The sequence below is a fragment of the Pan troglodytes genome, chromosome 20, assembly GCF_028858775.2.
Source record: "Pan troglodytes isolate AG18354 chromosome 20, NHGRI_mPanTro3-v2.0_pri, whole genome shotgun sequence".
NCBI classification, from domain to species: Eukaryota; Metazoa; Chordata; class Mammalia; order Primates; family Hominidae; genus Pan; species Pan troglodytes.
Genome location: NC_072418.2, coordinates 52,033,585 through 52,060,542, shown reverse-complemented (window position 1 = coordinate 52,060,542; position 26,958 = coordinate 52,033,585). Strand labels below are relative to the sequence as shown.

The window sequence follows — 26,958 nt, the reverse complement described above, 5'->3', positions numbered from 1 at the left end:
AGAGCTGGGATTACAGGCATGAGCCACCGCACCTGGCCTCAGGGTAATTTTTGTGTTTTTGGTAGAGACAGGGTTTTGCCATGTTGGCCAGGCTAGTCTTGAACTCCTGACCTCAAGTAATCCACCCACCTCTGCTTCCCGAAGTGCTGGGATTACAAGCATGAGCCACCATGCCCAGCCTCTTAGTCTGATTTCTTCTGTTATGGTGTTACTCTGACATTGAGGCACCCTGGCCATCTCAAGCAGGGCCAATCCATGGTGGGCCTTGAACCCCAACCTGTCTCCCCTAGAACAGCATGGCTGCTGCAGTCTCCAGGCCACCAGTTCCTTAGCCTCCCAGTTACTGCATTCTGATGAGTTTCTTGGGGGGGTCTTGCAGACAGTGAGCAGCTTGAGTTGGCAGATGCCTCTAAGGGAGGGTGCACATAGATTTGGGAGGTCAGTGCCCTCCTCTCCTGTTTCGTCAAGTCCCAGCTGCCTGGCTGAACCTCTGTGAACTTGGCCCAGTGGAAGTCAGTCCCGCCTGACTTCCTCATGCTAAATGGCACAACATCCTCAAGGAAAAGGCAAGGGTAAGTGCGAAACACACCTGTGTGTTCTCTTAACGGATCACACCCCCTCAAGCCTCATCAAAGCTGGCCACTTTCTGGCGCCTTTTCTAAGTTTTTGCCTATTGTCCAGCCTTTATGTAACCAGTCTGTGCCATGTGAGTCCAAAATGGGCTTCTTGTAGCCAATACTAGAAGTCTTATAGTTGCAGTATCTGGGATATCTATGAAATATAGTAACTAGAGGTATGAAGTCCTTTTATTCCTAAGTCATTTCTTCCAGGGTCAGTTTTTCTATTTATCTTGTGGTCTGTTTTTCCTCAAATGTCTGGGTATCCTCCGTTGGTTAAACTGAAGCCATTAAAAAGCAGACTGAAATCCTGCGTGTCAGTCACAGACCCTCTGAGTTATCAGGCCAAGTTTGCCTTCAGGCTGAGACGCTTCTACAAGACACAAGCAGGTCTGAACACAAGCAGGTTTGCCTAGGCACCCCCGGCCCAGCTCCCAGGCATCCTGAGTGCCAACAGGGAGGCCAACTGTTCTGTACCCCGCTCTCCCTCTGGCCTCCCACCCTTGCTCTCCTGGAGCTGCAGCCTTGGCCCTCTAGGGTTCTGCAAGGCTGACGGGCTTCCTTCCCTGCACTCATCAGACTGAAGTGTTCTCACCACCAATGTCTTTAATCTTTTGTCCAGGAATCTGCTTGAAATCTCAATTGCTGGTGGAACCTCTTCTGTGTTTCTGCTCGTTGCTCCTCTGTCACTACTTATTATGATGTGGGTCCACCCTTCCTGCTCTGCCCCGTCTCACCCGTGCCCAGTGTATTCTGCCTTTCCTCACCCTGTGTGCCGCTCTCCCTTGCAGATGGTAGCTTCCCCTGCATATTCAAAACTGCGGCTTCCCCTGAGTAATCAAGCCCCCTCCTAATTCCCAGCCCCCCACCAAGACAGGGGTATGGTCAGCCCTGAGGAATGTGTGGCAGAGATGAAAAAGAAAAAAGGGTGAAAAACACAAGGGAGACAAGGAGCCCGAGAGGCCGCCTCACCCCACTTTCAACAGCTCTGGCTACTGGGCAGAGCCAGCCTCATGTCCTAACGCTCAAGTTTTAAGTACACCCTGGAAACCAAACCAAGCAGGGCTATCAAGTCAGGAACAACCTTCTGGGGAAAACAGAGCAGTGAGGAAGAAACCGAGGTGCCCACTATCAACAGGAAATTAATTTTATTTTTAAATCCAAGGAGCCAGAACAAATGAGACACCTACCCTTGGAGGACAAACTCAAGTGGCCAAGGTTGGGGGAGGGGATGACAGCAAGGGGCTGGGCAGGAACGCGTCCAAACACAGCAGATGGAGAGGACCTCTTCACTCCGGCGCAGCCTCCATCAAATACCCATTCTCCGGAGCCAGGTAGCCGTCGCCGCCCTCAGACTCCATGTACATGTCTCGGCTGTCGTTGCCCAGACCCTCCAGCCCGTTGTCCTGGCCACCGCCCCCACCTCGGGCCTCATCCCTGCCCCGCTCACTGCCCCGCTCCCCCCGTTTGTGCTCGCGGTCACGGTCACGGTCACGATCCCGGTCCCGGCGCCGCTCGCGCTCACTCCGGTGGCTCCGCCGTCGCTCCCGGTCACGATCCCGGCCCTTTTCCTCTGGACCGTCAGGGCCGTCAGGCCCGAGCTCCCCTGGAGGCCCATCATCAGGGGGCGCGTCACCCGCCTCGGAGGGCTCCGCCATGTCGCCACCGCCGCCACGCAGCTCCTCCTTGCGCTCCCGCTCCCGCCGGGCCCGCTCCCGACTCCGGCTGCTTCGCCGCTTCCGGTCCCGGTCCTTGTCCTTGCTCCGCTCCCTGGAGCGCCTCCGCTCCTCCTTGTCGCGACTCCGTGAGCGCCTCCGCCGGTCCCGAGAGCGGGAGCGTCGCCGTTCTCGCTCCTTGTCTCGCTCCCGGCTCCGCTCTCTGCGCTCCCGCTCACGGTCCCGGTCCCGGTCCCTGTGCGGAAGCGGGGAGGGGCCGGGCCTGGATGAGGTGGGCAGACCTGTGTGGCTGGGCTCCCCCCGTGACCGCCCCCCACCCCAGGACACCGGTCGCCCAATCTTACCTCTCATCGTAGCGGGAGGTGTCATCGCGGCCTGAATGCCGGATGTTCACATCAGCCCCTCCTCTCCTGGTACCACCGAGGCCTCCTCCTGGGGCAGGGCAGACGGACAGAGGGTGAATCTGGGCAGGGACAGGGCCCGGAGGAGCAGAAATGAGCCGACTCCAACAGCAAAGGGCAGGAAGGCAGCCCCTGGCTTAGTGTTCACAGGGCCGGGTCCCCCTGTGCAGTTCATCCCGCACACTCCCATCACAAGACAGCCACGTCTTCTCTAATTAACTCACACAAAGCGTTCGCTAGGCAACAGCCGTTACTGGAACCCATGTCTGGCCCCAAAGCGCATCATCTTAACCATAGCGCACTTCACAGCCTCCTCAAAACCCTCCCTTCCAATCATCCTCGCCCTCACACAAACCCGAAGCCAATGATCTTTCCACCCAAAAATGTGATCTGCTTAGAAGCCTTTGCTGGCGTCCCCCAGCCTAAGGTCCAAACTCCTTGTCAACTGGTGGTAGAGGCAGCAAGAGCGGGCCCTGCTAGCGTCTGAGCCGGGGCTCTTGGCTGCGTGTCCCAGGCCTTTCCCGGTGTCCCCACGCTCACCTTCCTGCCAGTGTCTGTGCATTCTCCTTGCCCTGGACTGGTCTCCCCTTCCTTCTCTGGTGAACTCACGCTCACCCTTAACGCTAGCCCGAACATCCTTTCTCGGGAAGTCTCTCCTCACAGTCCTATGTACTCACAGTTGCAGAAACGCTTCCTTCCCCCGGAGTTTCAGGTTTGCTACCTGAGTCGACCCCTACCTGCCTCTCCCACCAGACTGCAGGGCACCGGAACCGTGGGCGTGCCCAGCTCTTGCTCACGGTACCAGCAGGTGGCGCTGCAGCTGGTATAGAAAGGTGGATGTGTGTGTGTCAAGTGAATAGATAGATGAACAGCCCCAAGGCACAGATAATAACCTCATGGTTCTGATGGGGAAACAATCTCAGATCAAGTCACTGGCCCACAGTGACTCAGCAAAGAAGGTGCAGAACTGGGCTGTCACTGCCGTCTGCTGCAAAACCTGCCTTCTCAAGCACTCCTCTATCTCGCACTGCCTGGAAAAGCTTCCGTGAGGCAGGGCTGAGTTCTGTATAGAAAAGAGGCTGCAGGGAGACATTCTTACAGAAGCAGGCAGCGGACCAGGCACCTGCCATGTCACAAGCACAGGGCAGCTAGACTAGCCTTTCCTATATTCAGGTCATGACCCAGAAATGAGTCACATCATCAATCTGATGGGTTGCAACCAACATCTTAAGAAACAAAACAGCAGAATACAACTATATACTTACTACATAGAAAAAACTGTTTCCTCAAACTTTAGGTTACAGTATTTCTGCGGGTGCACCGAGTCAAGATGTTATTGGCTAACACCAACAAAAAGTTTGAATGGCAATTGAACTAGAAGATTCTGAAATTCTGGAAAGACTGAGATAATAGAATTTTCCCGCCCCAACAGGAAACAGCAGAGCTATAAGAACCCACTCCACCCCAGAGAGACCAGAGTAAGGTAAGAACATGCCTGGTAAGCTCCGAGGCTCAGCAGCTGAGAGCGTGGTCTCCCTAGCACAGGCGAGTCCAGAGCCAGGACACAGGGCTGGGAGGCAGGACAGGAGCCCCAAGTGGCTACTACTGCCTGGGTGTCTGCCCAGAGACCATCATCTTCTCTGACAACTGTCACTCAGCTTTGCAGGATTCAGTCCTCAATAAGCATGCCTGAGCAACAGGACCCCAGGCCCAACACTGAGTCAATCAAATGTGCCCACCCCGAAACAAGAGACTCATCCAGGACTGAGTGTAAAGCTGGGGCCTGTGGCATGCTGTGCTGGGCCAGTGCAAAGAGGCATGGGACCGACCCAGCTGCATGGAGGCAAACGAGGCAGAAGCAAGCTGTGGGCTGTCACACATCACAGGTGGGTCGCCCGTTTTTTTGTTTTTTGTTTTTTTTTGAGACAGAGTCTTGCTCTGGCACCCAGACTGGATGGAATGCAGTGACTCTATCTTGGCTCACTGCAACCTCTGCCTCCCAGGTTTAAGCAATTCTCTGCCTCAGCCTCCCGAGTAGATGGGATTACAGGCACCCGCCACCACGCCCAGTTAATTTTTGTATTTTTAGTAGAGATGCGGTTTCAACATCTTGGCCAGGCTGGTCTCGAACTCCTGACCTCATGATCCACCCGCCTCGGCCTCCCAAAGTGCTGGGATTACAGGCGAGCCACCACGCCTGGCCTGGTTGCCCCAGCTCTTAACAGCGTCAGCTACCAGGTTCTCAGGTCCACGGACATCACATACCTCCAAACTCCAAAGGATGCCCATGATTCTACATCAACAGGGCCCTTTATGTTTCAGGAAGCTCAAGTTTATTTCTGATACTTGCAGCCAAACTGACCTTGCCTGAGACAGCAAATGACAATGAGGAGACGGAATGCAGGAGGCTCAGAGGGCAGAGGCTGCCTCTGTGTTGCTCAACTAGAAGCCCGGCACACGGCTGGTGATCAAATAGGTACTTGCTGAATCAGTAAAAGAGTGAACAAGACCAACAGCAAGCAGCAGAAGCAGATGAGCGAGTGACATTTACAACCCCAGCATGCGTCACTGCCAAGCTGGGCGCCCAGTACACTGAGCTCAGTGAACTCAGGGTTATTTCCACTAAGAGGAGTACAATGAGGCAGGAAAAGGGGACCCCCAGCTAACAAGGGCGGACGCCAGCATGTGGGCTCAGGCCTCTCCAGGCTGGTGCCCCTGCTCCTCACAGTAACCCAGAACGAGGAGGCAGGCAGCTGTCAGAAATGTGATGGCCACAAGAGAGAGAAGCCGGAGATGAGGACGCGATGGGAGAGGTGGGCCGGCAGGAGACAGAGAAGCAGAAAGCAGCAGAGAAGGGAGAACAAGGCCACCAGGCCCAGGGCCCCCGAGAGCCCGTCGAAGGCAGGATGTGCTCACCTAGCCGCCGGGGCCTCCAGCCCTTCACGGTTCGGCCCCTCTCCACGTCCACAAGGACCCTCCTGCCATCAATCTTCTTGCCATCTGCGTGTTTGTAAGCGGCTGTAACAGATGTGGGGAGGGGGAGGGGAGGAGTCCCCAGAGGGTCCTCTAGTCAGGACAGGCCCAGCTCTACAGAATCCCTGCCCCGTGTCCCCATCATCACGCACACGCACACGCCCAACAGACAGCCAGGCAACTGACAGCCAGACCAACCCTCTCCCAAACCGGTGAAGGGCCTGCTCCATCTCAGTGTCTGCTTCCTCTCAGCGCCCCAACCACTCCTGGTCGGGGGAGACGTCCACCCTCACCCGCCACCCCCTAGGCTCCCCGGCCCTTCCTCTCCCACATGATGGAACAGCCCCCTCCCGCCAGGGCGGCCAAAATCGCTGCAAAGAAACTGAAGGTTAACTCCACGCTGGACTCTGCTGTGGGGGAGGGGGCTCCTCCACAACCCCAAGCATGCACCCTGAGACACCAAGCCGGGGCAGGAGGCCCAGCTGGGACGCTCCGCACCCCAGACCACACCGGTTTTTTCTGTTTTTGTTTTTTTTGGAGGGAGGTGAGTGTGGGGGGAACAGACATCAGAACAGAAAATGAACCAGAAGGGGGTGGGAGAAATCTTCAGGAAATGGCAGGGAGCAGAGAGGCGGGTTATACACTCCCAGGGGGCCTGGCGGGGCCCCTGCAGCAGGGGAGAGGGGCAGTGGAGGAAGCATGGGGAGCCGTGCGGTGCTACTGAAAATCCCTGCCTTACCTGAGACGACTGACTCTGCCTCCCCCCAGCCCTGCCCCATCTCGCCCTCCACACCCCCGGCTCAACACGCGCTGGGAGCGCACCCCAGCCTGAGCCTGCCAGGAAAGGGGAGTCGTAGAGGGGAGACGGGGGAGAGGCTCACTGCTGCTCTCGGGCAGCGCGTAGCAGAAGGCAAGCCTGAGGCCCTGGCCTGTGATCAACGTGGGGCTGTCATGAAGGCCAAAAAGTCCCCGTTCCCCCACCCAGCCCTGGCCTAGGGGGCTGTCCTCAACCAACCGTAATACCCTGCCCCGCCCCAGCCCGCTCCCCCCCAAATAACAACCAGAGGAAGAGAAAAAGGTGCCATTTACCGATGCCGGCCTTGCGGGTGTCCAAACCGAGCGGGATGGGGGGGGCTCGGCAACTCCTGGGGGCCTGGCGAGGAGGCGGGCTTCCCGGGGGGGGGACACGGGACCGCTTACCTGGAGCCCCCAAGCTTACCTGAGCACGCGCACAGACCCCACACCCACCACCATGGGGTCAGCTAAAGCTACAGGGAGGGGAAGTGGGGGGTTCTAGGGAGCCAGGAGAGGGAGAGGAACCCCATCTCCTGTACCACCTGGAGACAGGCAGAGGACGTGGTGGACCCCAAAGAAATCTCAAGGAGGCCTTAGAGTGGGGGAGACGAGGACTATCATCCAAGCTGGGCGCTGGAAAGCCCTGGACTATCTCGTGTGAATTTACAAAGAAGGCTAGGGAGGCCTCAAAAACCTGTCCGCCCTCACCAATCCCCAAGTCACACTGAACTAGGCACACAGCCCACCCCCTCCGAGGACCAGGAGTGACTTCTCCACCTCCAAATCCATGCTCCCTCCCACCAGCTGCGTCTGCAGAGGCTGGCACACAGGGGTCCAGGAGACGGTGCTGCCCGTGCTCTGAGGAGGGGCCGCTCGGCCCCTGAACCCACAGGAGGGGAGTGGGGAAAGGCATTTAAGGACCAGGATCAAAGTCAAGCGAAGGAACCCCGCTCGGGTTCAGAGTCCCAAACCCCAAAACAGGCCCATCCCGGGAGGAACAGCAAAGAAAACATGTGATTGTGTTCGTCTAGGCCTCTCTCTCTCTTTCCCTCTCTCAAGTCTCTAGACAGTGGAAGGTTCTTTAGTAAAAACCTACGACACCTTCAGCTGCTAGCAGCCTACCCCTTGGTCCCTCCCACACCCCAAGCCCCAATTCCATGCACTTTAGGGAGCTCCTGACCACCTCTGGAGAGCTGCTGGACACCACAGCCAGCCCCCGTGGGAGGCCTCAACCACAGTAAGGAAGACAGAAAGGGGGCAGAGCACCCCAAAACTAGCAGCCAAAAAGACTCTCCAGGGCCAGCACAGTAGCAGCCCCATAGAAAGCACGGGGGCAGGGAGGGAAGGCTGAAGGGCTCCAGTGGAGCCCTGGCCTGGAGCCCTGCCCTCGGTGTTCCTGCCACCTCGCCGCTGACATCACGAAGCCAGGTCATCAGAGGCTGGGTGGAACCCAAGCGGAGAGGCCGCCACCTTTCCCACCAGGTTCATCCTTCCCCTCCTGGGATCAGCAAGATTCTCAGAGAGCATACGGATCGGGGCAGGAGGGACAAAGGGCACCCAAACAAGGAAAGGGCCATGGGTGCGGGGAGGCTGCGGGGGCGACTGGGGCGGGAGGAGGGGCGCCTCGCTGCTCCTGAGCTGCCTGGCTAAGCTGGGCTGGTGTGCGGTGCTGAGTGATCTTACCCATGATACAAACCCTTATACCAACCATACACTGAGGTGTTGTAAGGGGAGCGTAAGCATCAGCTGCAAGCCAGCTGCGTGGTGGCTGCAGTGACAATAAGAACAGTCAATTAATACGGCGGCCCCTGGACACGCCGCAGCCCTGCCCACCCTCCCCCACCCATCCCTGCCCATGTGGACGCCGCGGCAGCCTCAAAGGGGGCTTTGGAACTGTAGGGGCAGGCGCTCAACATGCCTATCACCCCACTGCCCGCTGAGGAACAGGGTGGGGGGCCAGGGTTGGGGAAGCGGAGGGTCGGGTGGCCCAGCCCCAGTTCTACTGGGGGGGAAGAGAGGGCAGGTTCAAAGGCCAGTCCTCATTGCAACCTGGCCACCCCCAACTTCGGTGGGGGGAATGGGGGAGGTTCCCCCAAAATCCGACCCCTCCCCCCACCTCCAGCTGGCCCCAGCCCCCCACCCAGTTCCCTCTTTGCCCCTGAGGTTCAACGTGTGACACTTACCTCCCCAGGTTCACACACACACACACACGTTGTGGGGGATTTGGTTTTTGTTTTTTAAAAAACACGTATATAAAAAAAAAAAAGATACATCAGAAACAGAGGGAGGAGGAGAAGAGACATCGCTAATGTCAGGTGTGGCAGGGTGGGGGAGGGGACAGACTGGGAGGGGCTGGGGCAGCAGAGAAGTGAGAGCAGGTCAGAGGGCAGGGCTCGGCGGGAGGTACTCACAGTGCATGTCTCGCTCGTGTTCGTACTCGATGAAGGCATAGCCACGGGGCTTTCCTGACCGCTTACTGTAGACCATGTGTATCTGTGGGGCACATGGGGACAGGGGTGAGTCCTGCCACAGGGCGGCTCCGCCCCACCAACCCCACAACAGCCTGCGCACCAGGCCCTGGGCCGGATGAGGCCTCAGACCCTCTCTGTCCTTCAAGAGCTCTGAGTGACTTATGTTCTAATGGCAGGAGCAGAGGACACAGAGGCGGCTTCCTGGAGAAAATGACACTTAAGCTAAGACCTAAAGAAAGAAGAGAGATGAAGGAAGACAGTGAGGTGTCAGCCTGTCAGGTGGAATAGCAGTAACTCCAGAGGTCCAAGGGCCCGGGGGCAGGAGGGCAGGAGGCTGGGGATGCACTTCGGCAGGGCTGGCTCATGTACTGATGACAGAGAGTCCCAGGAGATGAGGCCACAAAGGTGGGCAGGCCCGGGGTCATCAAGCGCCCCAATGCCAGGCCGAGAAGTGTAGTCACTGAGGAGCTGGGAAGGGTGTTGAGCAAGGAAGGGCCAATGTGGGTGGTCTACGTGGAGTCAGGAGGACACAAATGGAATTGGGGAAACAGGAGGGAGTTGTGAATGCCAATGGGACAGGGGAATTCTTTTTTTTTTTTTTTTTTTTTTGGAGACAGAGTCTTGCTCTGTTGCCCAGGCTAGAGTGCAATGGCTCAATCTCAGCTCACTGCAACCTGCACCTCCCGGGTTCAAGCGATTCTCCTGCCTCAGCCTCCCAAGTAGCTGGGATTACAGGCGTGCACCACCACACCTGGGTAATTTTTTGTATCTTTAGTAGAGATGGGGTTTCACCACGTTGGCCAGGCTGGTCTTGAAATCCTGACCTCATGATCTGCCCTTCTCGGCCTCCCAAAGTGCTGGGATTACGGGCGTGAGCCACTGTGCCTGGCCAGGGACAGGGAAGTTCTAAGGGAAAAAGAAAAGACACGTGCACAGCCAGGGAGGCTTGAGAGAACGTGGCACGATGAGGGATGCGTCCCATCCCGAGGATGGCAGCAAGAGAAGGGAGGAGATGGGGTGGGGTGGAGGTCCATGAGGCCACACAGCTTGGGGAAGAGCCCTGGAAGGCCAGATGGTCGCAGCTGGACCTGTCCTAACATGCTAGGGACCCATGGGATGCTGTCAGCAGAGATGGGGTCAGCTCTGGATGTCAGAAAGACCCCTTGGGGACCATGTCAGGGAGAACAACGGGCAAGGCAGGGCTGTTGAGACAGAGGTGGCCAGAATGAACCAGGGAAGATTTCTGGGAGGTAACAGCATTTGAGCTGGTCCCTAAAGGATGGCTAGTTCGCCATTCACATCACTACCAGTTGGCGACCAACCTGTATCATGGATGAACCTGGGACCCCACAGCCTCCAAAACACAACCAAGATTCCTGACTTGAATGGATCAGAGGGACAAGGGTGGGGCCAAGGTTGTCACTGGGCTGTGCAAGGCAGAACGTGTGTGTGTGTGTGTGTGTGTACACATATATACACATGCACATACACACACACACACAGGCACGAGACACCACACTCGGCTAATTTTTTGTATTTTTGTAGAGACGGGGTTTCGCCATGTTGGCCAGGCTGGTCTTGCCTCCTGACCTCAGGTGATCTGCCTGCCTCGCCCTCCCAACATGTGGGATTACAGGCGTGAGCTACCACGCCCAGCCTACAATACTTTTTTTTTTTTTTTTTAGATGGAGTCCCACTCTGTTGCCCAGGCTGGAGTACAGTGGTGTGATCTCGGCTCACTGCAACCTCCGCCTCCTGGGTTCAAGCAATTCTCCTGCCTCTGCCTCCTCAGTAGCTGGAATTACAGGCGCCCGCTATCATGCCCAGCTAATTTTTGTATTTTTTTTTTTTTAGTACAGACCAGGTTTCACCATGTTGGTCAGACTGGTCTCGAACTCCTGACCTCAGGTTATCCGCCCACCTCGGCCTCCCAAAGTGCTGGGATTACAGGCGTGAGCCACCGTGCCTGGCCCAACAATACTTTTTTTTTCCTTTGTGTGGAGAACGGGGTCTTGCCATATTGCCCAGGCAGGTCTCGAACTCCTGGGTTTAAGCTATCCTCCCGCCTCTGCCTCCTTAAGAGCTGAGATTACAGGTGTGAGCCATTGCACCCGGCCTGACATGTATAAATATTTTTAAAAGATGTATCAGAAACAGAGCAGGGAGAAGAGACATGGCTACCATCAGTTTGTGTGTAGGATGGCCTCAAGCCCTCACTACTGCCCAGTGAAGGCATGCGTCTCCCATGTTAGATAAAGGAAATCAGACACAGAGCACTTCAGTGACTTAAAAGAAGATTGGTAAAACAAAGCCTTCCTCTAAAACGGGACTCAGCATAGGTATTCTGCCAAGACCCAGAGAGTAGGTATTTCCAGCTTTGACGGCCGTATACTCTGTTGCAACAATCCAACCCTGCCTTACAACAGTAGCAGCCAAAGACAATGTGTAAACAAACAGACCTGCCTGGCTGAGCAGCAGGAAAACTTTAAGTCTGTAGTTTGCCAACCCCTGCTCTCAACCAACCACCAGCAGTCATTACTTCTCATTTTACTTCTGCTGCCCAAGGTCTGCTGCATGGAGATACAGTCAGGATGCATAAACCCAGGCCCTGAAATGGTGTGAGCCATGCTCAGGGCTGGGACCTCTCTCCCTCCCTCTCAGGATACAGCCCCTCCTCCATGCACCCCCAATTCAAACACCCTGACCCACTCCACTTACTCTTTTGATAGGTCCGTACACCTCAAACTCTCTCCGGAGCTTGGATTCTGTTGTGTCATAATTCTACAAGGAGATGGGTATGACGTTAAATGGGAGAACAGAGCTGTCCCACAGCCCCTGGAACATTCCCCTGTACCTAGCCTATTTGACCTTTGTGCCAGACCCAGGCTCTCAGCAGCGTGGGGTTCCAGGAGCTAGGAGCTGGGGACTTACCACTCTCGCCACGAAGAGAGTCTTGAAGGCATCCCCCTGAGCATTGGGATCATTGTGAGGGTCCCCTGTGCAGGAAGAAAGGAATTTTATAAGTTGAAGGTGTCCATGGTCTCAGGTAGCAAAACAAATACGATGGGCAGAGGCCAAGAAGAAAACGGTGGCATTGGGAGAGGCCCCTAACTGGAGGAACATGGGTGGTGACCTGGCAACCTCAGGCACGCCCCTCTCTGAACCTGTTTCTCTGAGGCACAGTGGGCTTTATCAGAGTGGCTGAGAGATAATCCAGGCTGCTGAGGGGAGGAGGTAAGGCTGACTTCAAGCTGACAGGATGTGGGCAGGCCCAACTGCCATTTCAGACCTACATAAACCCTAAGGGCCCTATCGCTCCCAGATGCAAGGTGATCCAAACAGTAATAGCCCAACTGGGCCTCCCTGGAGATGCAGCTGATGCCCCCAGGTTCTGAACTCCCTCCTGTAGGCAGGGCCACACTGCCACCTACTGGACACAGACTGCAACTACAGCCCACAGGAAAACCTAAGACCAAGCTGCCCCAAGGCTACGAATGAGAGCCAGGAAAGCAAACACTAAGTAAGCTCTGCTTTCCTGTCTGTGCCCTGTCTCTCTAAAAAGGAACCCAGGAACTGACTAGCGTCAGATCAGATTCTCACTCCAGCCTCACTACTGTTCTACCTGGCTACTAAGGAATAACAATCTCCAAAGAAAAGAGCCAGGAAATCTCCTAAGAAACCAATTTCATAGGTGATCCTGCTGGGTCAGGCCTGGGAATAAGTCCTTTTCACCAAATATGGTGGCTCCAGCACATAATGACCCTGACTCCTGCCGGGGCCTTAAGGACACTCTGCCGGTTCTTCCATGGTATAGTGTTTCCCTCGGAAGCCCTGTCACATTCTGGGAGAGCATGAGAAAAGGAATAACATTAACCCATTTATGCCAGAGGTTGCAATTTTTTGAATTGCAGACACGTGTGAAAAATCAGACCCTGGTAATGACCCGAGCAGTAGGATATAAATAACTCCCACATGCTTAGCGTTCCAATAATGGAACATTAGACATATAATTTACTGAACACGTACTATGGCCCAGACACAGTGCTGGACACTGATATTTATTTATTACTATTTTGCAAATGGAAGTAAAACAGAACAAACTCGAGACACAGAAAAAGGGAGGTGTTAAAGTGGCGAAGGGCCAAGGCAGACTTCACCTCTCACCCCGGGCACTTGAACTACCAGGCTCCTTCCCCGAACCCTCAGGTGCTACCTTTTCAGGAAGACAGTGTGGGTGTTGCCAGAAGCTAGAGAAATAAAGTCTCAGCTTTTTTTTTTTTTTTAAACAGAGTCTTGCTCTGTTGCCCAGGCTTAAAGTGCAATGGCGCAATCTCGTCTCACTGCAACCTCTGCCTCCGAGGTTCAAGCAATTCTCCTGCCTCAGCTTCTCAAGCAGCTGGGATTACAGGCGTGCACCACCACATCCAGTTAATTTTTGTATTTTTAGTAGAGATGGGGTTTCGCCATGTTGGCCAGGCTGGTCTCGAACTCCTGACCTCAGGTGATTCGGCCTCCCAAAGTGCTGGGATTACAGGCATGAACCACCGCGTCCCGCCAGATTTGTTTCTTATGAGAGAATTTAACTACAAGTATAAACTAAGGTCAAGATGACTTTAAGGAATGTACTTTTTTGAGATGGAGTGTCACTCTTGTTGCCCAAGGTCAGTGCAATGGATGGCGAGATCTCGGCTTACTGCAACCTCCGCCTCCCGGGTTCAAGCGATTCTCCTGCCTCAGCCTCCCAAGTAGCTGGGATTACAAACACACACCACCACACCCAGCTAATCTTTTGTATTTTTAGTAGAGACGGGGTTTCACTATGTTGGCCAGGCTGGTTTCAAACTCCTGACCTCAGGTGATCTGCCTGCCTCGGCCTCCCAAAGTGCTGGCATTACAGGCGTGAGCCACCGCACCTGGCCTAAGAATATTATAAAAAACAGAAGCCTAAGCCACAATTTAAGGGAATCGCTATCTGGGACAAATGGAAACGTCTGAAAACAACTCCATCTCAGCGTTCTCTCCACCCACTCCTCAAGTTCCTTGCCAGGCTGGGCACACTGGCTCACACCTGTAATCCCAGCAATTTGGGAGGCTAAGGCGGACGGATCACCTGAGGTCAGGTGTTTGAGACCAGCCTGGCCAACATGGCGAAACCCCGTCTCTACTAAAAATACAAAATTACCAGGGCATGGTGGTGTGCGCCTATAGTCCCAGCTACTTGGGAGGCTGACGCAGGAGAATTGCTTGAATCTGGGAGGTGGAGATTGCAGTGAGCCGAGATCATACCACTAAACTCCAGCCTGGGCAATAAAGCGAAAAAAACAAAAACAAAAACAAAAACAAAAAACAAAAAAAAACGTTCCTTGCCATACTTTATCCCTGAGCGTTGTAATTTTCTATGGCCAGGTCTCTCAATCTGCACTGGCTTTTTTTTTTTTTTTTGCACCAGCTAACTCTCATTCATTCAATAGGTAATTCTTTTTATTCGCCGATGTTTGTGCTCTTGTAAATAGGTAATTCTTAAGCATCTACTATGTGCCTGGAAATGCTATAGTTGTTGGGGATTTCGCAGTAAACAAGACAAAAAAAAGGTGCTGGGCGCGGTGGCTCACAGCTGTAATGCCAGCACTTTGGGAGGCCAAGGCAGGCGGATCACTTGTGACCAGGAGTTCAAGACCAGCCTGATCAACACAGCGAAACCTCATCCCTACTAAAAATACACAAAAAATTAGCTGGGTGTGGTCCAGCTACTCAGGAGGCTAAGACAAGAGAATCGCTTGAACCAGGGAGGCGATGAAGGTTGCAGTAAACCGAGATCGTGCCATTACAGTCTATCCTGTGCAACAGAGTGAGACTGTCTCAAAAAAAAAAAAAAAAAAAAAAGGTGTCTACCCTCATGGGGTTCATATGCTAATGAAAGAGGTAAATAAGGAGATCCTATGATCACATCAGATGACGACAGAGAATAGAAACGGGTGACTTTACAAGGCAGGTTAGAAAAAGCCTCACAAGATGCTAACATTTAATGAAGAGCTGAAAGCTGTCACAGCAGCAAGGAAACACACCCGGCAACGCCAGACAGCAGGCGTTCTAACAGTTACTGTGGAGCACGACAGTGGGACCAATGAATGCTGCAGGGCTGGGGAGTGGACGAAGGCCAAACAACAGCTGAGCTTCCTGAAGGGCAGCCAGAGGGAAACCACCCCAGCACACTGTGTGAGTTCCCTGGAGCACTTGCTTACCCGGGGTTGGGGGGCCACAAATGTGACTAAAGGTAAAAAGCAAATGCAGCAAAGCAATGGTACCCCCAAGTCCTGAAGATAGAGAACAAAAGCTCAAAGAAGGTAGCACAGACCCAATGCCGGGCAGCGCCCCACAGCCAGCGTATGCGTGCAGCACCCTGACGGCAGCTCTCCCTCAGGACATCACTGGTTGAGGGCTCATCTAAGTAGCAGCCCAGAGCAGAGACTCAATGGAAGTGGGTCGTGGAGTTGGGAATTAGGCTTTGAGGTACTCGAGGTCCCATCTTGGAACTCTCACTCTTTGGAAGCGTGCTTGCCTCAACAAGCCTCCATTTATCTTAAAAACGGGAGTAGCAACCCCTGCTGCACTTGGAAGCTGTGAGAAAGTCAGTAACACCAAGTACAAGCGCTCAGCAAGGAGGCACCGTCCCCTTGACGGGAGCTGTTCATTGTGACAAGGCACAGCAAGCTTCTATAGCTATGAGTGGAGGCTCTCAAGGGCACAGAAACCCTACTGAACTTGATCCATTCTTTTATTTCTTTTCTATTATGGAGAAGTTCAAGCATTTAATGGAAGTAGAGCAGTATAATGAACTCCCGTGAGCCCGCTTCCATTATCAACATGTGGACGGACTTGTTTCATCCCTATCCTCCCACAGCCCACTGGATTTTTTTGAGACGGAGTCTTGCTCTGTCACCCAGGCTGGAGTGCAGTGGCATGACCTCAGCTCACCCCAACCTCTGCCTCCTGAGTTCAAGTGATTCTCCTGCCTCAGCCTCCCAAGTAGTTGCAATTAGAGGCCCCTGCTACCACACCCAGATAATTTTTATATTTTCAGTTGAGACAGGGTTTCACCATATTCACCACTCGAACCTGGATCACTCAAGTAATCCTCCCACCTCAGCCTCCCAGAGTGCTGGGATTACAGGCGTGAAACCACCGCAATCGGCTGGATTATTTTAAATGAAATTCCAGATAGCACACCATTTTGGTCTCTAACAAAGGCTTTTAAACATCATAACCACAGTGCCACTATTACATCTTAGAGTTAACATTTACTAATTGCTTAACCTCATCTATGATCCAGTGTTCAAATTCCTCAATTGGAACTTTTTTGTTCGCCCAATTGGAACTTATTTGTTTGTTTTTTGAGAAGGAGTCTTGCTCTTATTGCCCGGGCTGGAGTGTAATGGCGCTATCTCTGCTCACTGCAAACTCCGCCTCCCGGGTTCAAGCAATTCTCCAGCCTCAGCCTCCCGAGTAGCTGGGATTACAGGAGCCCACTACAATGCCTGGCTAGGTTTTGTTTTGTTTTTTTGTTTTTTTTGGTATTTTTAGTAGAGATGGGGTTTCACCATGTTGGCCAGGCTGGTCTTGAACTCCCGACCTCATGTGATCTGCCTGCCTCGGCCTCCCAAAGTGCTGGACAACAGGCGTGAGCCTCCGTGCCCGGCCTGGAACTGTTTTTTTTTTTTTTTTTTTTTTTTTTGAGATGGAATCTTGTTCTGTCACCCAGGCTGGAGTGCAATGGCGTGATCTCGGCTCACTGCAACCTCCGCCTCCCAGGTTCAAATGATTCTCCTGCCTCAGCCTCCTGAGTAGCTGGGATTACAGGTACACACCACCATGCCGGGCTAATTTTTGTATTCTTAGCAGAAACAGGGTTTCACCATGTTGGCCAGGCTGGTCTCGAACTCCCGACCTCAGGTGACCCACCTGCCTCGAAGGATTACAGGCGTGAGCCACCACGCCCGGGTGGAACCGTTTTTAAAAAGCATTTCTGGCCGGGTGTGGTGGCTCACGCCTGTAATCCCAGCACTTTGGGAGGCCGAGGCGGGCAGATCACCTGAGGTCGGGAGTTCGAGAACAGCCTGACCAACATGGAGAAACCCTGTCTCTAAAAATACAAAATTAGCCAGGCATGGTGGTGCATGCCTGTAATCCCAGCTACTCAGGAGGCAGGGAAATCGCGTGAACCAGGGAGGCAGAGGTTGCAGTGACCCTAGATCGTACCACTACACTCCAGCCTGGGCACTAACAGCAAAACTCCATCTAAAAAACAAAAAACAAAAAACGAAAAACACTTTTGGCTGGGCATGGTGGCTCACACCTGAAATCCCAACACTCTGGGGGGCCGAGGCAGGCAGATCACCTGAGGCCAGGAATTCAAGGTTGCAGTGAGCTATGACTGCACCACGGCAGTAAAGCCTGGGCAACACAGCACGACCCTGTCCCTAAGAACAAAACAAAATACAACAACAAAAAAAGAGGCTGAGCACAATGGCTGACACCTGTAATCCAGCACTGAGGGAGGCTGAGGCAAGAGGATCACTTGAGCCCAGGAATTCAAGACCAGCCTGGGCAACATAGTGAGACCCCATCTCAGTTTTAAAGTTTTTCCAAAAAAGAAAAAAAAGAAGACCCACAGTGGATTTTGGTTGGTTAAGATATAGATAAACTAGGCCGGCTGCGGTGGCTCACGCCTGTAATCCCAGCACTTTGGGAGGCTGAAGCAGGTGGATCACCTGAGGTCAGGAGTTCGAGGCCAGCCTGGCCAACATGGTGAAACCCCATCTCTACTAAAATTACAAAAATTAGCTGGGCATGGTGGCGCACGCCTGTAGTCCCAGCTGCTCAGAAGGCTGAGGCAGGAGAATCACTTGAACCCAGGAGGCGGAAGTTGCAGTGAGCTGAGATAGTACCACTGCACTCCAGCCTGATTGACAGAGCGTGACTCCGTCTCAGAAAAAAAAGGAGGGGGGTGACCAGGCACGGTGGCTCATGCCTATAATCCCAGCACTTTGGGAGGCCAAGGTGGGCAGATCACAAGGTCAAGAGATCTAGACGATCCTGGTCAACATGCTGAAACCCCGCCTCTACTAAAAATACAAAAATTAGCTGGGCATGGTGACGCACGCCTGTAGTCCCAGCTACTTGGGAGGCTGAAGCAGGAGAATCACTCGAACCTGGGAGGCGGAGGGTGCAGTGAGCCAAGATTGCACCACTGCACTCCAGCCTGGCGACAGAGCGAAGCTGCCTCCAAAAAACAAACAAACAAACAAACAAACAAAAAGACATAGGTAAACTAGTTAAGACTGTGACTGTGTTGTCTAGGCAAGAGGTGACCTGGGTGGTGATGACGGACATGAAAACAAGGGTCAGATTTGTGACATTTAGAAAATAACACAAATAGGTCTTGGTGAGAGGCTGAGCAAAAGGTTAGAAAAGGTGTTAGAAACAAACTGCATGGCAAAAAATGAGGTCATTACCGGCACAGCTGAATGTCTATGTCCCAGAGAAAACACCCAAAGGAAACCAGGTTGGTGGCGAGGGAAAACCCCTGTGGTTTGGACACTGAGTCTGAGATGCCTCTGAGGCAGGACATCAAGACAGCGTTCCGACAGCCAATGTCCAAAGAGCGCACCGCCAGATGTCTCTGTCACGCTTCTGCATAAGCACCGTGAGGAAATCCTGCACTCCAGGATTTGGAGGAAAGGGATTCATCAAAGTTCACAGGTATAGGAGGAAAACCTGTCTTCTCACTAGAGTCATGTTCTGAGAAGTGCGTCGTTTGATGATGATGTCCATATGCCAACATGAGATGGCACTTCCACGAGCCTAGACAGCATACCTAACACTCCTGGGCTAGAGGGTGCGTCCCACTGCTCCGAGGCCAAGCGTGTTACTACACCAAATACTACAGCAATCCTAACACAATAGTAAGTATTTGTGCATCTAAACATTATCAAAGCATAGAAAGGGTACAGTAAATAGATGGTATAATCTTTTTTTTTTTTTAAGACAGATTTTTGCTTGTTGCCCAGGCTGGGTTGCAGTAAGCCGACGCGATCCCAGCTCACTGCAACCTCCGCCTTCTGGGTTCAGGAGATTCTCCTGCCTCAGTCTCCCGAGTAGCTGGGATTACAGACACTCGCCACCACGCCCAGCTAATTTTTGTACTTTTAGTAGAGACAAGATTTCACCACGTTGGCCAGGCTGGTCTCGAACTCCTGACCTCATGATCCGCCTGCCTCGGCCTCCCAAAGTACTGGGATTACAGCGTGAGCCACAGTGCCTGGCAAAATATGATATAATCTTGCAGGATCACCATCACATCCATGGTCCCCTGCTGAGTGAAACATTGCTATGCTGCGTGTGACTGTACAGTTTTCACTTTCAGAATAAAGAGCCACTGGAGGTTGACATCTGACCCTCTTATGAGTTTGGTTAATGGCAACAACACACCTGTCTTGTACTCCAATTCCTCCTCTATGTGGAGGGGATGGAACATCCTCAGCCCAAGGGTTGGAGACCTAAGGTTAGAGCCAGGACGGACCACTATCCCACAACCCACCACTTCAGCCTGTGACACCCAGCTGGGTTGTGGGAGCCCCTTAACTGTCCTCCCATGCAGGAGGAGCCCAAGGTACCAGGGGTCTCCCTTCCTGCCAACTTTTACCCTATGTTCTGCTGCTGAAAAGCCTAAACCAAAAACAGTGCTTGTGAAGTGGCAGGGGCTAAACAAATGAACTAACAACCCTGCTCCCCACAACACAGGCCTTAGGGAGACAGCAGGGTCCTGGGTATGACCTGGGAAGAATATAGAGGGTTTGGGAGAGGAGAAAGCCAAACGGTAGATGAGAGACTTACACATTTTAAGCTCTGTCTCCACTTCTTGCTGTCGCCGCTCAATCTTTTCCCGTCTCTGTCAGGAGAAAGGGGAGGTGGAGAAGTGAATGCAGATAGAAGTGCCCTAGTGTCAAGGATCATCTGGAGACAGTGGTAAAACAGGGGGTCAGGAAGCAAAAATGACATACTTTCCTCTCCATGCGCTCCTCTCGGGTTTCGGCACGAGTTGGAGGAGGGGCATCTCGAGGGTCCTGGGAACAAGAAGAGAGGTGACAGGGTGGGAAGGACTAGGGGAAATGGCAAGGGACACTCACCAAGGAAATAAACAGGTTAACCCTCCCACCCCCACCCCCTACAAAAATAAACATCCACGCACACTTCCCCTGACACAGTGGAGGGAGGGGAGTGGCACAGATCAAAGCAAGGTCTGCAGCCACGCACAGTGGCTTCCACTTGTAATCGCAGCACTTTGGGATGATGACACAGGGAGAATGCTTGAGCCTAGGGGTTTCAGACCAGCCTGGGACAACACAGTGAAACACCATCTCCACAAAAAATTTAAAAATTAGCCAGGTGTAAAGGCCGGGCGCAGTGCGCACGCCTGTAATCCCAGCACTTTGGGAGGCCGAGGCAGGCGGATCATGAGGTCAGGAGATCCGAGACCATCCTGACTAACATGGTGAAACCCCGCCTCTACTAAAAATACAAAAAATTAGCCGGGCGTGGTGGTGGGCGCCTGTAGTCCCAGCTACTCGGGAGGCTGAGGCAGGAGAATGGCATGAACCCAGGAGGCGGAGGTTGCAGTGAGCCGAGATCGCGCCACTGCACTCCAGCCTGCACAACAGAGCGAGATTCCGTCTCAAAAAAAAAATCCTGTCTCAAAAACTAAGCATGGTCCATGGACCAGTACTATCTAAACTGTTGCTGGACTGTGATAAGTACAGATAAGTACAGAAACCAGGACTAAGTGTTCAGGAACTTCTACAGTAATTTCACAATTTGATGTCCACTGACTCTTAATACAAATTTGGTCTTTTATTCTGCAGGTCTTTTTTTTTTCTGAGACGAAGTCGTGGTCTGTTGCCCAGGCTGGCGTGCAGTGGCACGATCTGGGCTCACTGCAACCTCCGCTTCCCAGGTTCAAGCGATTCTAAGCCCTGCTTTCTCCCCTGTGCCCGTCTCTCTAAAAGGAACCCAGCAACTGACTAGAATCGTTCAAGCGGTTCTCCTGCCTAAGCCTCCTGAGTGACTACCTGGGATTACAGGCACACGACAGCATGTTGGCTAGTTTTTGCATTTTTAGTAGAGACAGGGTTTCACCATGTTGGCCTGGCTGGTCTTGAACTCCTGACTGTAGATCTTTCTTTAAAAAGTAATTCTATCATATTTATCAAAAGCAAACAGATTGGAAGCAGTATCTGTCCTTCACCAAAGACAGTTTGAAAAGCACTGGTACAGGTGACATCTAGCTTTATAGTATTTAGGAAACACCCTGTCTTCCATATTTAGGAAACACATTGCTTCTCACAGCTCCAAGTATCACTCACATTGAACAAAGTGCCAGAGGATGTGATGGGAGTGGAGTGATGGCAGGGCCCTGCTTATGAGTGCCAGTGAGGATGACCAGGCCTGAAGCAACATGAGCTGACAGAACAGGGCTCCGAAGCCCACAACTGCACACCCTCTGAGGGCCAAGGCAGCTCTTAAAGGTCTCATCAACCACACATTAAATAGGAACTGGCTGGTAGGGTGCAGTGGCTCATGCCTGTAATCCCAGCACTTTGGGAGGCCAAGGCAGACAGATCACAAGGTCAGGAGTTTGAGACCATCCTGACCAACATGGTGAAACCCCGTCTTTACAAAAAATACAAAAATTAGCCAGGCATGGTAGCGCGTGCCTGTAATCCCAGCTACTCAGGAGGCTGAGGCAGGAGAATCCTTTGAACCCGGGAGGTGGAGGTTGCAGTGAGCCTAGATCACGCCACTGCACTCCAGCCTGGGCAACAGAGCGATACTCCATCTCAAAAAAAAAAAAAAAAAAAAGGTCGGGTGCGGTGGCTCACGTCTGTAATCCCAGCACTTTGGAAGGCCAAAGTGGGCAGATCACAAGGTCAGGATATCAAGACCATCCTGGCTAACACAGTGAAACCCCATCTCTAAAAATACAAAAAATTAGCCAGGCGTGGTGGCGGGCACCTGTAGTCCCAGCTACTTGGGAGGCTGAGGCAGGAGAATGGCGTGAACCCGGGAGGCGGAGCTTGCAGTGAGCCGAGATCACGCCACTGCACTCCAGCCTAGGCAACAGAGTGAGACTCCATCTCAAAAAAAAAAAAAAAAAAAAAAAAAAAGTACCTGGCTCCCAGGCATGGTGGCTCACACCTGTAATCCCAGCACTCTGGGAGGCCAAGGGGGGTGGATCACCTGAGGTTAGGGGTTCGAAACCAGCCTGGCCTACATGGTGAAACCCCATCTCTACTAAAAATACAAAATTAGCCAGGCGTGGTGGTGCATGCCTGTAATCCCAGCTACTTGAGAGGCTGAGGCAGGAGAACTGCTTGAACCGGAGGCTGCAGTTAGCTAAAATCACGCCACTGCACTTCAGCCTGGGCAACAGAGCAAAACTGTCTCATAAATAAATAAATGGTAACTGGCACATGACCTGCATCATCAAAGGGCACCTACCACCCGCCTGTGCCCATTAAGTTAATTGGCCAGTAACATCTCTCAAGTGCGGGTTCACCAAGGGTGGCAAATCCCACTGAAGACATACCTTTCTGTTATCTACGAAATTCTGCTCTGCAACTCCCTCGCCTCCAGCTGCCCTTACCTACCCAATGCTAGAACGTTCTTCTTGTAACTTCCGACTGTGTGCCAGCTTTTCTCAGGTGTGCTCTGATGCACCTAAGAGATGACCCTTGTCATCCCATTTCACAAATAAAAACACAGAGGTCCAGGAGCCTAAGTCATTCATTCCTATTTATCCCAAAGGTGCAGAGCTAAGATCCCCATCTGCAGTTTTAAGCCCTCCAATACTCAATACTGGGTGCTAAGCCTTTATGAACATCATCTTATTAACAATAAAAGTAGTAAACAGAGTAACAAAGGCTGACATGTGCTGACTGCTTGGTGCCAAGCCCCCTGACATACACTTTGCCATTTAATTCTCCACCAACATTATGAGGGTGCTACCACTATCCCCTTGCTAAAGATAAAGAAACCAATGCATTAAGAGGATACAACATTTGCCCAAAGTCAGAGCTGATAAATGGTGTGGGTTAGGCATGAATCCTCAACCACTACTCACCGAATTTTCACAAAAATTCTACAAAAGGTGTACTATCAACCCCACTTTTTTTTTTTTTTTTTTTGAGACAGTCTTGTTCTGTTGCTCAGGATGGAGTGCAGTGGCGCGATCTCGGCTCATTGCAACCTCCGCCTCCTGGGTTCAAGTGATTCCCGTGCCTCAGCCTCCCAAGTAGCTGGAATTACAGGCACCATGTCCGGCTAATTTTTGTTATTTTTAGCAGAGACGTGGTTTCACCATGTTGGCCAGGCTGGTCTTGAACTCCTCACCTCAAGTGATCCGCCTGCCTCGGTCTCCCAAAGTACTGGGATTACAGGCGTGAGCCACCGTACCGGGCCACAACCCCACTTAAAAAAAAAATTTTTTTTTTTGAGAGACGAAGTCCTGCTCTGTCACCCAGGCCGGAGTATAGTGGCACAATCACAAAGCACTCCAGCCTCCGACTCCTGGGCTCAAGCAATCCTCCCACCTCAGCCTCCTGAGTAGCTGAGACTACAGACGCACTCGACCACACCCGACACCCGGCTCCAACCCCATTTAAAACAGAGAAACTGAGGATCACAAAGGTTAAGCCCCTCGCTTAAATCACGCAGCTGGCAAAATGGCCAGAAGCTGGACTCCCAAATCCAACCCGTTGCTCCCCAGAACCCAAACCATTCCTGGCCTGCTCAGTGAACTCACCTCAAACTCTCGAATGTACGGCGCAATGCCACAATAAGGTTGATTGTGGTGTTTTTCATGTGGCAGTTTCTCCAGGGGTGGCAGATATGGAATAGGGTCACGGGGGGCAAAGAGGGCCAGAAGGTTGGGCGGCAGGAACTGGGTCATCTTGCCAAGTCTGAGAGCAGAAGCAGGACAGCCTTAGGTTAGATCGGGTCTGCACAGAGAAAGCCCCTATTACTCCTTGACTCTCAAAATAAGAAAGACAAGAGAAAAGTCTCGGAATTAAAACAGGCTCTGTAAGGGCAGAGAACAGTCCTGTGTTGCGGAGAAAAGGGTACGTCTTGGTGGGGGTGGAGGTGAAAGGCCAGTAAAGAAAACAAAAACAACGGCTGGAAAAGGGTTCCTGAATAGCGAAGTCTCAGAGTCCTCAGACACGAGCTGTGGGGCGGAGAGGTTCCCTGGGAATTTCTGGGGGAATCAAGGACCCGAGGAGGGAGGCCCAGAGCAGTTGTGGCTGCTCGTCCCGTGCCGTGGAGGGCAAATTACGAGATGCAGTTTGCAGGGTCCTGGGGATCGGAAGTTTCCAAGCAAAGAAAGAGAAACATAAGGAGCGAAGCCCCAAAACCAAGTGCTTGTGGGTAACAGATCTGGACCCCGCAAAAAGCGAAAGGAATTATGGGTAAGGGTCCAGGACAACATAGACAAACGAAAAAGAAAAAAGGCCACACACCGCAAGGGCCTGTGGGTAGGGAACCACGAGGGCGCTGTGGGAAGCGGGCGTGGGTGCCCAGAGATTTCGGGGTCCGGGAAAGGGATGCAGAAGGGACCTGTGGCGGGGACGCGGGAAAGGGGCCTGGCCGCGGGGAAGAGGACCGGGCCCACCGCTGGGGCTTCTGGGTAGCGGCCCCGCACCCCGTCGGGCCACTCAGTCACACTCACTCACCGCGTAGCGCCCTCCTCGCTCTGGCGTCTGTCCGGAGGCTCGCGGCGGCTGCGGCAGCCCCTCAGCAACAACAACTCCTGCTTCGGCTTCCACTCCGGGGGCGTCCACGTCCGTCTGATTCCGTCGCCCGCTAAGCGAGCGCACCAGGCCGCTGCTCAGCCACCCGCGCGGCCTCAGATAGCGACTGGAGCAGGGGGTGGGTCCCGGCCGCAAATCCCTCCGCCGTCCTCACTGCGCACGCGCCGCGCGGTGCCAACAACAACCCACACACTAGGACCCGGCGCTGCCGCGGGCACAGCGCACGCGCGAGGTCACTACCCCGCCTTTGGGCACCTTGAGTACCTCAGCCGCGGGGAGCTGGCGTCTGCACTGCGCGCGCGCGCTTGCCCCAAGCCGCCCCTCCACCTCCCGCTTTCCGCGCCGAACCGCCTATGTCCGCGAGACTCTCCCTGATGCTCCGCCCCTTTCCGATCACACTTCCCGGATCTTTCGCGCATGCGTTCTGCGTAGAGAACTGTAACGTACCTCTCCGCCGCCTAGCAAAGAGTCCCTAGGTGAACAGCCTGATTGCGTTGATGTCTAATCTATTCAATCAATAACTATTCATCGAGCATCTCGTGTGTGCTAGGCACTGTCTGGGCTTTGGGGGTACAGCACGTGATTAAAGGAAAGTCTTCTCCTGCTAGGGCTTACATTGTACTGGGAGAGACAATAAAAGCATTTAACTGAATAAAGATAATTTGAGGCCAGGCGCGGCGGATCACGCCTGTAATCCCAGAACTTTTGGGAGGCTGAGGCGGGCAGATCACCTGAGGTCAGGAGTGTGAGACCAACCTGACCAACATGGTGAAAGCCCGTCTCTACTAAAAATACAAAAATTAGCCGGGCGTGGCCGTGCGCGCCTGTAAGCCCGGTTACTCTGGAGGCTGAGGCGGGAGAATCGCTTGAACTCGGGAGGCGGAGGTTGCAGTGAGCCGAGGTCGTGCCATTGCACTCCAGCCTGGGCGACAGAGCGACTCCGTCTCAAAAATAAATAAATAAATAAATAATAAAAGATAATTTGAGATAGTGGCCAGCATAATGAAGAACGATGGAGCAGAATAAAGGGATGGGAAGTGAGAGCGAGGCTGTTTTAGAAAGGGTGATAATGGAAGGCCCCTCTGAAGAGGTAACATTTGAATAAAGGACAGATAGAAGCGAGATCTGGGGTGGGGCCGGGGGGGCGGTGTTTAACAGTAAGTGCAAAGGTCCTGAACTGAGACCAGATGGCAGGAATCTCAGGTTGTTGGCCATGAGATCAGAGAGCTGGCACTTGTTATTTAGAGCCCTGTTCTTAAATATTGTATCTTAAGTTTTGTGGATGGATTCAATAGCCTGTTTAATAACTACAGAAATTATTGCAAATTAAAATGACTAATTTTATGTTTCAAGAAAAAGGCCGAGTGCAGTGGCTCATGCCTGTAATCCCAGCACTTTGGGAGGCCAAGGCGGGCAGATCACCTGAGGTCAATAATTCGAGACCAGACTGATCAACATGGAGAAACCCCGTCTCTACTAAAAATACAAAATTAGCTGGGCATGGTGGCACATGCCTATAATCCCAGCTACTTGAGAGGCTGAGGCAGGAGAATCACTTGAACCTGGGAGGCAGAGGTTGTGGTGAGCCAAGATGGCACCATTGCACTCCAGCCTGGGTGACAAGAGCGAAACTCCATCTGAAATAAAAAAAAGAAGTGGGAGGATCGTTTGAGCCGAGAAAGTTGAGGCTGCAGTGAGCCAAGATTGTGCCACTAGACTCCAGCCTGGGCGACAGAGTGAGACTCTGTCTCAAAAAAAAAAAAAAAAAAAGAAAGAAAGAAAAGGGCTGGGTGTGGTGGCTCACACCTGTAATCCCAGCACTTTGGGAGGCTGAGGTGGGCGGATCACCTGAGGTCAGGAGTTCGAGACCAGCCTGGCCAACATGATGAAATCCCCATCTCTACTAAAAGTACAAAAATTAGCTGGGAGTGGTGGCACGCACCTGTAATTCCAGCTACCTGGGAAGCTGAGGCAGGAGAATTGCTTGAACCCGGGAGGCAGAGATTGCACGACTGCACTCCAGCCTGGGCAACAGAGTGAGAATCTGTCTCAAAAAAACAAATAAAATAGGCCGGGTGTGGTGGCTCACACCTGTAATCCCAGCACTTTGGGAGGCCAAGGTAGGAGGATCCCTGAGATCAGGAGTTCAAGACCAGCCTGGGCAA

The 26,958-nt window shown here is 53.0% G+C and overlaps 1 protein-coding gene across 2 annotated transcripts; it reads right to left on the bottom strand.

The window, feature by feature from the left end:
* Positions 1-1,748: 1,748 nt before the first annotated feature.
* On the bottom strand, positions 1,749-25,203 carry SNRNP70 (small nuclear ribonucleoprotein U1 subunit 70). Of its 2 annotated transcripts, none has more exons than XM_001156213.5 (10): positions 24,716-25,203; positions 23,791-23,947; positions 19,994-20,056; positions 19,827-19,881; positions 11,865-11,929; positions 11,652-11,714; positions 8,874-8,955; positions 5,611-5,712; positions 2,638-2,725; positions 1,749-2,555 (listed from the first exon to the last, which is right to left on the bottom strand). In XM_001156213.5, the coding sequence occupies exons 2-10, from the start codon at positions 23,935-23,937 to the stop codon at positions 1,907-1,909; spliced, it is 1,314 nt and encodes a 437-aa protein (XP_001156213.2). In that variant the 5' UTR covers positions 23,938-23,947; positions 24,716-25,203; the 3' UTR covers positions 1,749-1,906. The 2 variants fall into 2 exon arrangements, with proteins under 2 accessions (XP_001156213.2, XP_009434289.1); XM_009436014.4 differs by having other exon boundaries at positions 1,749-2,528.
* Between the last annotated feature and the right edge of the window lie 1,755 nt (positions 25,204-26,958).